This window comes from Scyliorhinus torazame, chromosome 5, assembly GCF_047496885.1.
Source record: "Scyliorhinus torazame isolate Kashiwa2021f chromosome 5, sScyTor2.1, whole genome shotgun sequence".
Classification (NCBI taxonomy): domain Eukaryota; kingdom Metazoa; phylum Chordata; class Chondrichthyes; order Carcharhiniformes; family Scyliorhinidae; genus Scyliorhinus; species Scyliorhinus torazame.
The window spans coordinates 266,681,174-266,696,707 of NC_092711.1; the positions used below are offsets into that span (position 1 = coordinate 266,681,174).

General features: G+C 41.2%; 1 protein-coding gene across 1 annotated transcript in view; it reads left to right on the top strand.

Moving 5' to 3' along the window:
• kif4 (kinesin family member 4) overlaps positions 1 to 15,534 on the top strand; it is a 103,467-nt gene that overhangs the window by 8,472 nt on the left and 79,461 nt on the right. The window contains exons 4-12 of the mRNA XM_072505515.1: positions 1,877 to 2,067; positions 5,589 to 5,678; positions 6,093 to 6,259; positions 6,349 to 6,443; positions 11,316 to 11,435; positions 12,683 to 12,858; positions 13,350 to 13,411; positions 14,875 to 15,007; positions 15,438 to 15,496. Of these exons, the coding sequence (XP_072361616.1) occupies positions 1,877 to 2,067; positions 5,589 to 5,678; positions 6,093 to 6,259; positions 6,349 to 6,443; positions 11,316 to 11,435; positions 12,683 to 12,858; positions 13,350 to 13,411; positions 14,875 to 15,007; positions 15,438 to 15,496 (1,093 nt within the window). The remainder of the gene's footprint in view (positions 1 to 1,876; positions 2,068 to 5,588; positions 5,679 to 6,092; positions 6,260 to 6,348; positions 6,444 to 11,315; positions 11,436 to 12,682; positions 12,859 to 13,349; positions 13,412 to 14,874; positions 15,008 to 15,437; positions 15,497 to 15,534) is intronic.

A 15,534-nucleotide genomic window follows, 5' to 3' on the forward strand; every position in this document is an offset into this window, starting at 1 on the left:
GTTCAGAGAAGGTTCACTGGGTTGGATTCCTGGGATGAAGGGATTTCTTGTGACTCAAGGTACAGGTTGGGCTTACCATAAGACATAGGAGCGGAAGTAAGGCCATTCGGCCCATCGAGTCCACTCCACCATTCAATCATGGCTGATTTCAACTCCATTTACCCGCTCTCTCCATAGCCCTTAATTCCTCGAGAAATCAAGAATTTATCAACTTCTGTCTTAAAGACACTCAACGCCCCGGCCTCCACCGCCCTCTGTGGAAATGAATTCCACAGACCCACCACTCTGGCTGAAGAAATTTCTCCTCATCTCTGTTCTAAAGTGACTCCCTTTTATTCTAAGGCTGTGCCCCCGGGTCCTAGTCTCCCCTGCTAATGGAAACAACTTCCCTACATCCACCCTATCTAAGGCTTGTGCTATTTATGAGGCAATCTTACTGAAACCTAGGTTGAGGGGGCTTGACAGACTAGATACTGAAGGTGAAGGTGTTTCCCATCCTGAGAGAATTTAGAACTGCATCAGATGGCACCCATTTAAAACCAATTGGCAGAATTTCTCTTCTCTGAGGACTGAATCTTTAGAATTTACAAGTACATCAGCAGAAGTAGGCCATCTGGCCCCTTGAGCCTGCTCCACTATTCAATAAGATGGTGGACTCCGCTCCACTTACCTGCCCCCTCACCATAAACCTTAATAATTTTACTGGTTCAAAAATCTTTCTATCTTTTGCTTTATAAACATTCAACGAGGTAGCCTCAACTGCTTCATTGGGTAGCGAATTCCACAGATTCACAACCCTTTGGGTGAAGAAGTTCCTCCTCAACTCTGTCCTAAATCTGCTCTCTTATTTTGAGGCTATGCCCCCTAGTTCTAATTCACCTGCCAGTGGAAACCTCCTCCCTGCTTCCAGCATATCTATTCTCTGTACCAGAGTCAACCATTGCATATAGAATGTTGAGTCAACCATTGCATATAGAATGTTGAGTCAACCATTGCATATAGAATGTTGAGTCAACCATTGCATATAGAATGTTGAGTCAACCATTGCATATAGAATGTTGAGTCAACCATTGCATATAGAATGTTGAGTCAACCATTGCATATAGAATGTTGAGTCAACCATTGCATATAGAATGTTGAGTCAACCATTGCATATAGAATGTTGAGTCAGCCATTGCATATAGAATGTTGAGTCAGCCATTGCATATAGAATGTTGAGTCAGCCATTGCATATAGAATGTTGAGTCAGCCATTGCATATAGAATGTTGAGTCAGCCATTGCATATAGAATGTTGAGTCAGCCATTGCATATAGAATGTTGAGTCAGCCATTGCATATAGAATGTTGAGTCAGCCATTGCATATAGAATGTTGAGTCAGCCATTGCATATAGAATGTTGAGTCAGCCATTGCATATAGAATGTTGAGTCAGCCATTGCATATAGAATGTTGAGTCAGCCATTGCATATAGAATGTTGAGTCAACCATTGCATATAGAATGTTGAGTCAACCATTGCATATAGAATGTTGAGTCAACCATTGCATATAGAATGTTGAGTCAACCATTGCATATAGAATGTTGAGTCAACCATTGCATATAGAATGTTGAGTCAACCATTGCATATAGAATGTTGAGTCAACCATTGCATATAGAATGTTGAGTGGAAACCCTTTTTGAACTTTTAGGACCGCCAAAGATTATTGGGAACGGGCAGGAAATTGGAAAAGAAGTCAAAATAAAATCACCATCGCCTTTGATCTTCTGATTGAGCAGTTAGAAGGACCTATTTCTGTTCATGGTGATCATTACTCCCAATGTACCTTTTTTAAATGTGATACAGCTGTCTTTTATTGTCCTGTCTTCTCTACTATTCCAGGGTACAATGCTACAGTATTGGCATATGGACAGACTGGCTCTGGAAAGACCTATTCTATGGGCAGCACCTACACATCCGGGCAAGAGGGGGATCCTAGTGTTGGAGTAATTCCAAGAGTGATACATATGCTCTTTAGGATGATTGAAGAAAATTCAGATTATCATTTCGCATTAAAAGTTTCCTATCTAGAGGTGAGGAAGGGGGAGATAATAATTCTACTACTTTGCATTTTTTTTTCTTCCAGTTTTAGTGAAATATACCTTTAGGCCCACTGTTTCACAAGTTTTAAGCTCTTTGACATGAAGTAAGTGATTTAGAGAAATCACAGCTGCGGGAATCATTCTATTCTGGTACATGTATCAGCCAATAGGTGACACAAAATATACCTGTGATCTAACTATCCAAATGCCTTGTGTCTTTCTGTTAACGATTCAAATGTGTATTGGTGAGGTGCACTGAATGAAAGTGGGTGACAATCTAATTGTGTGTACTACAGTATGATTGGAACAGTAGAATGTTTTAAAATTGCAGCTGGAACTCTAGTCTTGACAAAAACATGGTTTAATTGAATGTCGTGTAACATCAGGCTCTTATCTTTTACATGTATTTGTATAGCATCTTTTTGTAGTCAAACATCCATCCTGAGGTGCTTCACAGGAACACAATAAACAAAATATGACACTTCGCCACAACTGCATAAGAAGAGTTGGGTCAAATGACCGAAAGCTTGGTCAAAGTGGTAGGTTTTTAAGAAGCCCCCGTAAGGAGGAAAGTGAGGGGGGGGGGGGGGGTGTATTGCAGAGCTTGGAGTCCATGCAACTCGAGTGGTGGCCGCCGATAGTTAAATGATGAATGCACAGAATCTCAAACTGGAGGAGATGAGGTAGGAAAGGGTGAGAATTGAAAACTAGGATGAGCATTAAAAATTAGCTGCTCAACTGGGAACCATTTGTAGATCAGTGAGCTGGTATTTGGTGTGAGCAAAGACTGGGACAGCAGCCTTTTGGATGATTAATTTAGAAGGTCGAATGTGGGGATCAGCTGCATTAGAGTAATGGGTAGAGAAGCACCAAGACATGAATGAGCTGTAAAGTAGGGCAATATTAGAGTTGGAAATAGACAAATTTATAGTAATGTCTTGAATATGAGGTGTGAAGCTCATTTTGCAATTAATGTGACACAAGCGTGCAAACAGACGAGCCAGAGGGGGATTGAATTGTCTGATAAGCCATGAATGGTGGAGCAGGCTTGATGGTTTGAATGGCCTACTCCTATTCCTTTGAATTGGTAACCAGGGCAAAAAACTTGAACAGGACTTTGTCTTCTCGCTACTTAATTGGAAATTTCTGCTCCTCTATAGTATGTCTGATAATTTAGATAAATTAACAATAGTGCTTGAATTGAGAGAGGGGTGGTGAGGTAGAACTCTGTGTCATCAGTGTACATGTGACAATGCTGTGTCTTTGGATGATGTCATCAGAGCAGGAAATAGATGGAAAATAGAAAAGGGCTTTTAATTTATCATGGGGTGCACTTATTGCCTATCCCTAAATACCCTTGAAGATGGTGGTGATGCAGTCCATTTGGTGGATTGCAGTTGGGAAGTTACAAGATTTTGACCAGGTGACCGTAAAGGAACAGCAAATATAATTCCAAGCCCGGGTGGTGTGCGGCTTGGGAGGGGAACTTGTGCATGGTGTTCTTATGCAACTGCTGCTCTTGTCCTTCTAGATGCAAGGAGTTGCAGGTTTGAAAGAACCTTGGTGAGTTGCAGCAGTGCATCTTGTAGATGGTGTACACTACATTGGTGGTTGAGGGAGTGAATATTGAACTTTGTGGATGGATGCCATCACTCTCCTGACTTGTGCCTTGTAAATGGGCATGATTTTGAGAGTCAGGAGGTGAATTGCTCACTGAAAATTCTGTCTCTCGCCTGCTCTTGTAGTGTTTATATGGCCGGTTAATGGTAATCTCCAGGATGTTGATGATGGGGAATTCACTGGTAATCAATTCACTGATGGTAATGCCATTGAATGTCATGGGAAATGGTTATCTTCTCTGTTGTTGGAGAAAATCATTGGTTACTTGGAAACCCAAGCCTGAATATTGTCCAGGTCTTGCAGCATAATTGCTTCAGTGTCTGAGGAGTCGTAAATAGTGCTGAATATTGGGCAACCTTTTCCTTAATTCTGACCTTGTCTTGGTCCCAGGATCCTTCGAGATGGAGGGAGACACTTGTTCGTGAGCAAGATGATGGTCATGTGTGAATATATGCAACATAGTTTTAGAGGAACTGTGGTATGTTGGAGCGAGCTAGCTTTGAGAGTTTGTGCTGAAATTGGTGTGGAGTAGGAATGGAGATGGATAAGGTATAGAGGTGAGGCTGGAGTTAGAAGCTCAACTTGGTTTGATTTGGGATGCTGAATTTCAAATAGTTTGGTTTGGCAAACCAGCCACTAAGATGGAAATAGAGGATGAAGATAGTTTATGGAGAGACTGAAGGTGGCATTGGCCTCCACAAGAGGTAATGGAGAAATGATTAATGTTAAATTAGATGCCATCAGTTTACATGTGGAAACTGACTCCCATTCGGTTAGGAGACTGATGAGGCAAGCAAGAGAGATGAGATGTATTCTACAATCATTTTTGGTCCCCAGGAGGATGGCAAAATGAGTTTGTAGAAGTTGAGCAGAATTTGGAGAAAGTACTTCACAGCAGACAAGAGAAGGATATTGTGGAGGAGGCAAATTCCTAAGCAAAATTAAGATAAATAATGGGAATATATGGTCGTTGTCATAGATTTGCAGTGCTGCCTAAGGAACAGTGCATCTTTTGGATGGTTCATACTGTCAGTGGTAGGGAAAGTGAATGTTTATGGATGGGCCTGGATGGTGCCGAGGTTTTGAGTTGGAGCTGCAGTCATCAGCCAAGTGGAGGTAGGGACATTTTGGCTCATTACGTTTATAGTTCCAATACCTGGGATATATTGGTGTTTGGGTAAGTCGATGGAGTCCTGGAGTGTAATGGGATAGAATCAAAGAATTTACAGTGCAGAAGGAGGCCATTCAGCCCATCGAATCTGCACTGGCCCTTGGAAAGGGCACTCTACTTAAGCCCACACCTTCACCCTATCCCACTAACCTCGCCTAACCTTTTTTGGACACTTGAGGGCAATTTATCATGGCCAATCCACCTAACCTGCACATCTTTGGACTGTGGGAGGAAAACGGAGCACCCGGAGGAAACCCACGCAGACATGGGAAGAAGGTGCAGACTCTGCACAGACAGTGACCCAAGCCGGGAATCGAACCTGGGACCCTGGAGCTGTGAAGCAACTGTGCTAACCACTGTGCTGCCATGCTGCAGGCCTACTTGCAGCAATGGCACCGAAACAAATTTCAAGGAACTAGGGAATGAAGAGTGTAAATGTCCACTTTCTGTAATGTAGCAGCAGGTATCAAGCATCTCTCGGGCGACAACCTGGAAGGGGATAACTTTTAATCTGGTGGGGTTTGGTGTTGGTGTGTAAACCACTTCTGAATTGTCATTTGTTTTTACAATTGACACTGCATTGGCTATACGATGGAATTATTGTATTCTAGTTGCTTGATGGATTCTTTTTGTAAATTGTGGACTTTGAGATCCTTAAGTGCTGTTGTGGTACCATTCCTGTTCCAGTTATTCAGTTGTATCGTTTGGTTATTCTTGATAGATCTACAATGAGGAGATTTTGGATCTATTACATCCATCTCGGGAGAAATCCCAAATACACATTAGAGAAGATCCCAAAGAAGGAATAAAGGTATGTAATAGTGTGCCCCTCCAGCCTGCAATACTGGAATACCCTTTTGTAAAGGGCGTTCACTGCCAGGGTACACTGTTTAAACATCCATTTTCGTTATTAATATGATTTGTTACATTCCTTGATCTGTCTTTCTCATTTGACTGTGTATCCACTTGCACTGTTCCGAGGGCCGCACTGTTCTGAGGGCCGCAGTATGTGATGGATAAGGGCTGCCATCTATTTTATTGAGAAGGCACCCTCTTTGTGACTTCCCATAAACATCTGGTATCCTTCATTTGGAGTATTGAGTGTAAACTTGTAGCCTAGTCCTTCCTGGTGAGCTAGATTATTATTTCTGCCATGCTGTGTTTCACTGATTCTAAGACCGTGTGCCTATAAATTAATTTCAAACCCCTGTTCTGTGTATCTCAGATTGTCGGTCTAATTGAAACAAAAGTATTGACTGCCATGGATATGGTGAATTGTCTGGAACAAGGAAATTCTACAAGGACAGTTGCTGCAACAGCTATGAACTCTCAATCATCCCGATCACATGCCATCTTCACAGTCACTGTGGAGCAGAGAAAGAAAAGTGACAAGTAAATAGTTTGTGCTGCAGCTTTGGTTTATTTTCCTTCATGAGTGGGATGATCTCTTTTTATAATAATTCTCCTGCTTTTCTCCTCAGAAACAATTACTTCCGTTCCAAACTGCACCTGGTAGATCTGGCAGGATCAGAGCGCCAAAAGAAAACAAAAGCAGAAGGTGACCGACTGAAGGAAGGTAATCTTATCATTTGCAAGGAGTTGGCCTTGGAACGGGGTCGAGGGGTGGATCTTAAATTCTTCACTCAAGTCAGATTCTTAGTAAATGAGCTGATTTGAAAAGATCAGATCTTTTAACTTAGTCCTCTGAATTTGGTGCTCCTCTTTGTAGTTGGCAGGTTGTAAATGGTGGCAGGGTATCTGGCACAACTGATTGAGAAGGACCTGAGAGTGATTGAATGGACACGACTTATTGTGCCGACTGTTTACTCTTAAGAAAAATATTATAACCCACCAGTAGTTACGGGGTGGTAACAATTAACTTTCCCGTGGCGCTTGCAAAACATGAGCAGCCCCATTCAGATCTCTTAATGCATAGTTGTACCATATATAAAGCTGTCCAGTTAGGCACTGGCTACAGAAAGACCCAGTAGGGAACTACTGGGGCAGTACATAATAGTGAAGTATAAAATCAAGTGTTTTTTTTTTTTTTTGTTTTTTTTTTTTTGTTTGTTTCTTGACCCACTCTGTGTGGACTCTTCGTGCCCATTGCCAAAAAAAATTTTTTTAACTAAAGGATGCTGTCATTGAACACAAAATGCTTTGGCTATTTTATCAGCTGCTTGTTTTAAATAAACCAACAGTATAATCAGCTTCAATTGCTTGGGTGAGGGTAGAGAAGGAAGGACTGTATCTACCCTTGCCTTGACTGTCCAGTTTGTGAGAACCCTTGGGGATGAGTGACCATAATATGATAGAATTCTTTATCAAGGTGGATAGTGAGGTAGTTGATTGAGACCAGGGTCCTGAATCACCACTAGGCAAGTATGATGGGATGAGTTGGTTTTGATGGACTGGGAAACATTGCTGAAAGGAAGGATAGTGGACAGGCAATGGCAGGCATGCCACGAACGAATAGGCAAGGAAAAGCAATAGACCTGAGGTTCGGGGACAGCTTAAGATTCCGCAAAGGCGGGCCAAGGGATTGATTTAAGAAGGGGCATGACCATGGGTATGTGGAGAAAAAGATTGATTTCAAACGGATGTAGGCCCCTTACAGTCAGTAAGGGGGGGGCGGGGGGTGTTCATACCTGGGGAACAAAAATAGCTGAGGAACTAAATTCGTATTTTGCTTCTGTCTTCATGAAGGAAGACAAGAATGATGTACTGGAAGTTCTGAGACACAACATTTAGTGAGGAGCTGAAGGAAATTTAGTATTAGTAGAGAAATGTTTTGGGGGGTGAAATTAATAGGGTTGAAGGTTGATCAATCTCCAGGACCTAATCTTCATCCCAGAGTACTTAAGGAGGCGGTACTAGAAATAGTACCTCCATTGGTCGTCATTTTCCAAAATTCTTTGGGTTATGGGATGGTTCCTATAGATTGGAGAGTAACTAATATAAACCTGCTATTCAAAAAGGGAGGTAGTGTGGTGATGTGATATGGTTGTGTTGTAATTCACCGACTCTAGGAGTCTCATTAGTATATAAGTGAATGTTAGAGTTAGTGCGGTGACAGACTGACTGAGCAGGGAAGAGAAAGGCTGCTTGTGCAAGATCATGCTGTTATTCATCTGTTTTGTATATCGTTGACCTACAGTTAATGTTAATTGTTTATAACTTTAGCTACAAGTGTTCTTGTGATATAAACCAGACCATCTGACAACATTAAAGAGAAAACTGGGAGCTATAGACCAGTGGGCCTAACATCAGTAATGGGGAAGTTGCTAAAGTCTGTAACCCAGGATTTCATAGCACCACATTTGGAAAGCAGTGGTATAATCAGACAAAGTGAAATCATGCTTGACTAATCTACTGGAATTCTTGGAATGAACTAGTAGAGTTCACCAGGGAAAACCAGGAGAGGTGAGGCAAAGGAGCAGGTGTTGCACCTTCTGTGATTTGCATGGGAAGGGAATTGCACATAATGGAAGAGAAGACCAGGGTGTCACTGAGTGAGCAGCCCCTGTGGAATGCTGATGGGTGGGGGTTCAAGGATTATATATTTTTTTACATTTCTGGAATGTTGTGGAATCTGTTCTGCTGATCATTATTAGAATAATAATAGCTTATGAAGTTACTGTGAAAAGCCCCTAGTCGCCACATTCCGGTGCCTGTTCTGGGAGGCCAGTACGGGAATTGAACCCATGCTACTGGCCTTGTTCTGCATTACAAGCCAGCTGTTTAGCCCACTTTGCTAAACCAGCCCCAACTTAACTTGGCTGTATAAGAACTCTTATTGCTATACATACTTCTGTAGTTTTCACTACAATGCTCAAACAATCATAACTATTTTCTCTATTTCCACGCTGACAACTTTTTAAAAAAAAAAAATGTCTTGTTTTGACATTCAACTTTGACTTTGTTTATTTTTTAATCGTTATTCTAAATTTGCCTGAATTAATTTAGTGTTTTTGCTTTCTATCTGCATTCAATACTTTATTGACACATTTGAGTCTCAGAAAAAAAAACAAGACAATCTTGCCCTCGACGTGAATAAAAGCTTTGACAAAGGGTATGCTGTACTCTCAACATTAGCTCTTTTCTCTCCCTACAGATGCTGCCAAACCTGCTGAGATTTTCTCTCTTGCTATCTTTAAGCAGTCTGATTTTTGGTCAATTGTTACCCAGCTAGGGTTTCCTGATTCTGTGAATGTTTAAATGGCATAAAGTGATCATAGTTTCATCTGTCCTTTTTCATTATTTTAATTTTATTAACTTTAATAGAATTGTATATAGCAGTTCCTAAAGTTCAGCAGTAAGGATACACAAACAGCAGTGAGAGAAACCGAGATTCTGTTGTTGAAGATTCCCATCTGTTTTGCATTTAATCAAATTCAGGAAAAGATGGCATCTGACATACTCTTGCAGAACTGCACTGTCATCCTGTGTATGAGCATTATCTTCAACAGTTGCTTGACCCCATGACCTACCAACTCTGTCTTGGGGTGCTACAAACAATACCATAACAAGTGCCAGGCAGCCAATTTCACATTGTGAGCAGGTTTCAAAGATCACATCTTGCGGCCCTTTTTCTTCCTTTTGGGCTGGGAGGCACAAAGGCAGTGTTATATAGAAAAACCTCTAACCCAAGTATGCCCTGGGAATGGGAGGTGGTGGTTTGGGCTGGGAGGCACAAAGGCAGTGTTATATAGAAAAACCTCTAACCCAAGTATGCCCTGGGAATGGGAGGTGGTGGTGATGCTAGATAACTGAGGTGCAAGTTGGCTTCTGTGTTTTTATCCAATGAGAATTGCAGGATGATCACTCTGTATCGATATCGAAGTGCAGGAGTATGTGTGAATTGAGCAGCACTGAGGGGAGATGGGACTGAAGAACAGTTGCGGGTGAGACTGGAGCTTATTACTGAAGAGGTTGATGTCTCCAATCAAAAAAAAAAAAAAAACAGACCCTACCCCGAATTCTATTTTAATAGTGAATTTCAGTTTTGAGTAACTGAATTCATTCAAGGAATGGTATGTGGTCTTCACTGGCTAGGCCTGCATTTATTGCCGATCCCTAATTGCCACTGTGAAGGTGGTGGTGAGTTTCCTTCTTGAACCGCTGAAGTCCCTGTAGGGAGGTAGTGAGTTCTCTGATTTCGACCCAGAGGCAGGTGAAGGAGTGGCAATATATTTCCAAGTTGGGATGGTCCAACTTGGAGAGGATCCAAGTGGCTTGGAGAGGAACGTGCAGGTGGTGGTATTTCCATGTATCGGCTGCAATTGTTCTTCTAGATGGTAGTTGTCATAGATTTGCAGTGCTGCCTAAGGAACAGTGCAGTGCATCTTTTAGAGGTTCACGCTGTCGGTGGTAGGAAAAGTGAATGTTTATGGATGGGTCAATCAAGCGTGCTGCTTTTTCCTGGATGGTGTCATGCTTTTGAGTTGTTGGAGCTGCAGTCATCAGGCAAGGGGAGGGAGGGACATTTTGGCTCTTACTTTTATAATTCCAATGCCTGGTCACCTTGATTGTAATGGGATTTGTACTTTGTGATTAATTCCATCTTGGACCCTACAGGGGTGACTTATAACTGTTCAAACCAGTTTGAGCAGTCCTTGCAGTTAAGTGAGTAACTCATTAAATCAGAGAGTAAGACATTTGGGGCAAATACAGTTTGCAGTCAAAACGTTCATCCAGTGCTTAAAATTCAGAATCAAAATATTTAATTTTCAGTTTTATATTCGGCTGAATCTGCCAGGAGGATTCTATGCCACATCAACAACTCGGATCATTTCTGTACGTCAGTCTTTCCAATTTCTAATTTATCTTGATAGACTTCCTTTTTATGATTAACTTTTTCATGGTTGTTTTATGGTTGTCAGTCTTTCAAACTTAACAGAAATCCTTAACTTTCTTGGATGTTTGTCAGCCAAAGGTTACACACCAATTATTACTCCTAACACAGCTACTTAATCTTTCATCATTGACTTTCAGATTGTTCTGTAGAATTTTTTTTTTTTCTCTGTCTAACCTACAATTATACTTTTGTAGAAATCCCAGTAGCTCTACTAAATGCAGTTATTGAACTCTGATACTCTGAAAAGCCGGTCCTGTGTATTTACTATTTGATTGGAACTGAAATAATTCCAAGAACTATTTGTGAGCCTTCAGGATTTATTCTCTACTTAACCGGCCATCTCTCGTGTTGGCTCAGAGGTTACCTCTAGGCATATGTTAGAGTTGAGCTGACTGATTCAACCTTTCTGCTTTGCAGATTGGTGAAGAATTAGCTTGATACTTTATCATACCATATGAAGCTGATGTGGCTGCCTGGTGACCGGAAAGAAACCCAATTCTGTCTGTCGCTGGTTCCACAAGTCTTTTCTGCTTGTACTTGTACAACAGGCCTCTTTCTTCTGTTGGTGGACTAATGATCAGTCTCTTTCAGGAATCAACATCAACCGTGGGTTGCTGTGCCTGGGTAATGTTATCAGCGCGCTTGGAGATGAGAATAATCGCAAGGGCTTTGTACCATATCGCGATTCAAAACTAACACGATTGCTACAAGGTGTAGTATTCCGCTTTTAACGTCTGATGTTGTGTGCCAGTGTTCCCAAGTCAACATTTTATTTTCTTTACTTTTTAAATAGAAAGAGGAGATGGGTGGGAAGTGGCTTAAATCCTGGTTACTTGGGCTCAGTAGTTGTATATCCCATTCCTCTTTCCAAAGATGCATTTTCTAAGTGAGGTTCACCAATGCTGTTGATCCTCTGAGAGGTGGAGGGAGGCCCTTTATCCATGTATTTTCTGTGTGCCAGTGTCATTTGAACGTGTGAGCAGCATAGTGGTTAGCACAGTTGCCTCTCAGCTCCAGGATCCCAGGCTCAATTCTCGGCTTGGGTCAGTGTCTGCACGTTCTCTCCATGTCTGCGTGGGTTTCCTCCACAGTGCAAAGATGTGCAGGTTAGGTGGATTGTCCATGCTAAATTGCCCTTGGTGTCCGGAAAGGTTAAGAGGGGTGACGGGGATAGGGTGGAGGTGTGGGCTTCAGTAGGTGTTCTTTCCAAGTGTTGATACAGACTCGATGTGCCGAATGGCCGCCTTCTGCTCTTTTAAATTCAGTGATTCTATGATCCTCTCGCCGCACCACTTCTTTTGCCCCAACTCTCCTGCCCTTGGCTCTCTGGACCTTCTGTGCTGTCTTAAGGAGCCTTTCAATATCTCAGCTGGTTATATTGCAAACTATATATTTCCTCTAAAATTGAACCTGCCATCCCAACCCTGAGTTAGATGCAGAATTAATTTTTGTTTAATGTAAAGAATTGTACTCTTTCAAGGTAGGGTTTTATTTTTGATAAGCATGTTAGTGTTTCACTATAGAATGCAAGCAGTTTTGTTTTCTGTCATGGGATGTGGGGATCACTGACCAGGCCAGCATGCATTGCACATCTTAAATTTCCTTTGAACTGAGTGGCTTGTTATTTCTAAGGACAGTTACGAGTTAACCAAGTTTGCTATGCAGCTGAAGTCTCATGTAGTCCAGGCCAGGTGAGATTGGTAGATTTCCTTCCCAAAATTGCATTAGGTAATCAGATGGGTTTTTATGACAATTGGTGACAATTGCCATGGGTCACCATTCTGGAGACTAGATTAATAATCCACTTTAATTGATATTGAATTTCACCAGCTGCTAAGGTGGGATTTGAACCATGTCCCCTAACTGGGCCTCTCTCTTTACTAGTTTAGTGACCTTATTACACCACCATCAAATATAGTTGAAATACATTGGACTGTCTTGGCTTTTCTCCTTTTCAGACTCACTTGGTGGAAATAGCCATACTTTGATGATAGCTTGTGTCAGTCCTGCTGATTCAAATATTGAAGAAACTCTAAATACTCTACGCTATGCTGACCGAGCAAGGAAGATAAAGAATAAACCTGTGGTTAACTTTGATCCTCAGGCTGCTGAACTGCAGCGCCTTCGACAGCAGGTAGTTTAATAGTGTTTTCTATGTTTAGCAATATTTATATTGCTTCTGAAGATTATTTAAATAGTTTCTTGATGGTTGCATGATGGTGTTTTGGTACAGTTGGAAATTGAACTGAATAACCTGAATATTTGAATCATTTTCATTATAAACATTTTTATAGAAGGCTAAAGGTCATATCAAGCAGAATCAATTGTTGCATTTTAATAGCATTTGCTTCAGGAATACATTTTTTAAATTATTGGGGCTGTTCTATCCTCCGGTTTTTTTATTGTAATTTTATTGCAATGACTAAGAAGCATTCCAAACTTAAAACCACTTGATACCTTTTCAGTTTCCTTTTTTAAAAAATAAATCATGCATTCTAGTGGACGATACCTGTGACTTTATTTACTTGCAGGATAAGTAACTAGGACATCCATGTTAAATTGTGTTGTTCTTAATCATAAAAATTACTACGGTTTGTTGTAATTCTTGCTATGTATTTGGTTCAGGTGCAAGAACTTCAAGTACTGTTGCTACAAGCGCATGGGGGAACAATTCAAATGAGCAATAGGTAAGTCTATCCTAATCATCAGTGCCTGGTTATCAAAGCAAAAAACACCCGAGCAGAAATTTATGCTACTAGTTTTGATGGACTTCCTCTACTTCTTTCACATTCTTTGAGAGGAAGGATGTGGAGATGCTGGCGTTGGACTGGGGTGAGCACAGTAAGAAGTCTTATGACACCAGATTAAAGTCTTAACAGGTTTGTTTCGAATCACTACTTTTCAGAGCACAGCTCCTTCCTCAGGTGAATGAATTCATAGGTTCCAGAAACATGCATACAGACAACGTCAATGATGCAAGACTGTACTTTAAATGCAAGTCCTTGCAGGTAATTAAGTCTTTACAGGTCCAGACGGAGCATCTGGAGAGAGGAATAATCACGGGTTAATGAGATGTGAATTGTCTCGAGCTGCCCTCGTACGAACGGTATATGGCACTCGACTCATTGATCAACAGTTCCAACATGCCACAGCAAAAAAACTGCACCAATCTCTTCAGAAGACCAACATGGGACACAACCGACAGAGTACCCTTTGTCGCCCAGTACTTCCCCGGAGCGGAGAAACTATGACAATTCGCAGTCTTCAATACGTCCGCCTTCATCACTGAATATGAACATCTTGCCAAGGTCATCCCCACACCCCCACTACTTGCCTTCAAACAACCACACAATCTAAACCGACCATTGTTTGCATCAGCCTTCGGAACAACGACCACGACACCACACAACCCTGCCATGGCAATCTCTGCAAGACGTGCCAGATCATCGAGGTAAGTGTTCTCCAAGGCGGCCTTTAGGACGCGTGACATTACAGAATCGCCGAGCAGAAATTTGTAGCCAAGTTCCTCACACATGAGTACGGCCTCAACCAGGACCTTGGATTCATGTCTCATTACATTTGCACCTCTTTCTCTTCTCTTTTTTTTCCCCCCTCCCCCAATCCATCTGGCTTAGAATGGAACCCACCTCTTCATTCACCTGAGGAAGGAGCTGAGCTCTGAAAGCTAGTGATTCGAAACAAACCTGTTGAACTTTAACCTGGTGTTGTAAGACTTCGGCGAGGAATGTTTGTGCGATACCCTCAGTTTAAGATTTCTGGTACTTGATTTAGGTGCCTCCTAAATTATTTGCTCCTTTTAAGACCTAATTAAAGACAAGTTGCTTGTGGCTCAATGTGCAATACTCTGCTGTCTAGGATTGTCAAATTACCATTTTGCATTGGAGAAGTGTTATGCTTTTCTTCTGAAACATGTATTTTTTTTTTAAAATCCCAAGTTCAAAACATTGCCATAAAGGAACATTTGGCTTTGGCGCTATGCTAGTAATCAAATTAAAATTAAATCATTTTGCAATGGAAGAGCAGTTCTTGCATCAGGGAAAAATACAATTGTATTCCTGCCAACTTCAAGCAGAATTTAAAAAAAAATACCTGTCTGATTTGCTACTTGTGTGTACTATCCCTTCAATAGGGCAGATAAATCCGAGAATGTCCAATCTGTAATGGAGACAGCAAGATTGCAACGGGAAGAAGTAGAAAATCTGAGTAAAGAACTTCGCGATGCAGTTGGCCAGACAACTCAGATGTGTGAAAGGGTCATAATGGTAAGATTTCCAGCTAGCATTTCTCTTTTTATAAATATTATAAATACTATGCTGTTAATTTTCTTTTTCCTCCTGTACGGTGACCAAGTGATTTTCTTTTTCCTCTTGTACGGTGACCAGAAGTATGTCTTTCAACTCATTTCTCATAGTGACATTAAAAGATTTTCTCCTTCAGTATGAAGATGACTTGTGGTGTTTATGCGTGCTGCTACTTGAGTTTTTATTTTCTGTTTCAATCTCTCTTCCTCCCTTTTTCTCAAATGTTTGTGTAGATGTTTTGTAGTATGTGGCCTTTAATTTTGAGGGTCTACAAGAATTAAGTTGGAGAGGCCATAAATCATCATATAATTTGAGGGTAATGAACTTTGTGTGCTCACATATTCATGGCAGATAATTACAGTATAAGCTTTTCTAACTTTTTTTAATGCAGACTGAACAGATGAATGAGAAATTGATGTGTAAGCTGAGTGAACTCTCTCAACATGATGCGTATGTATCTGCCACATTTTCTGTTTAGCGCGATGACA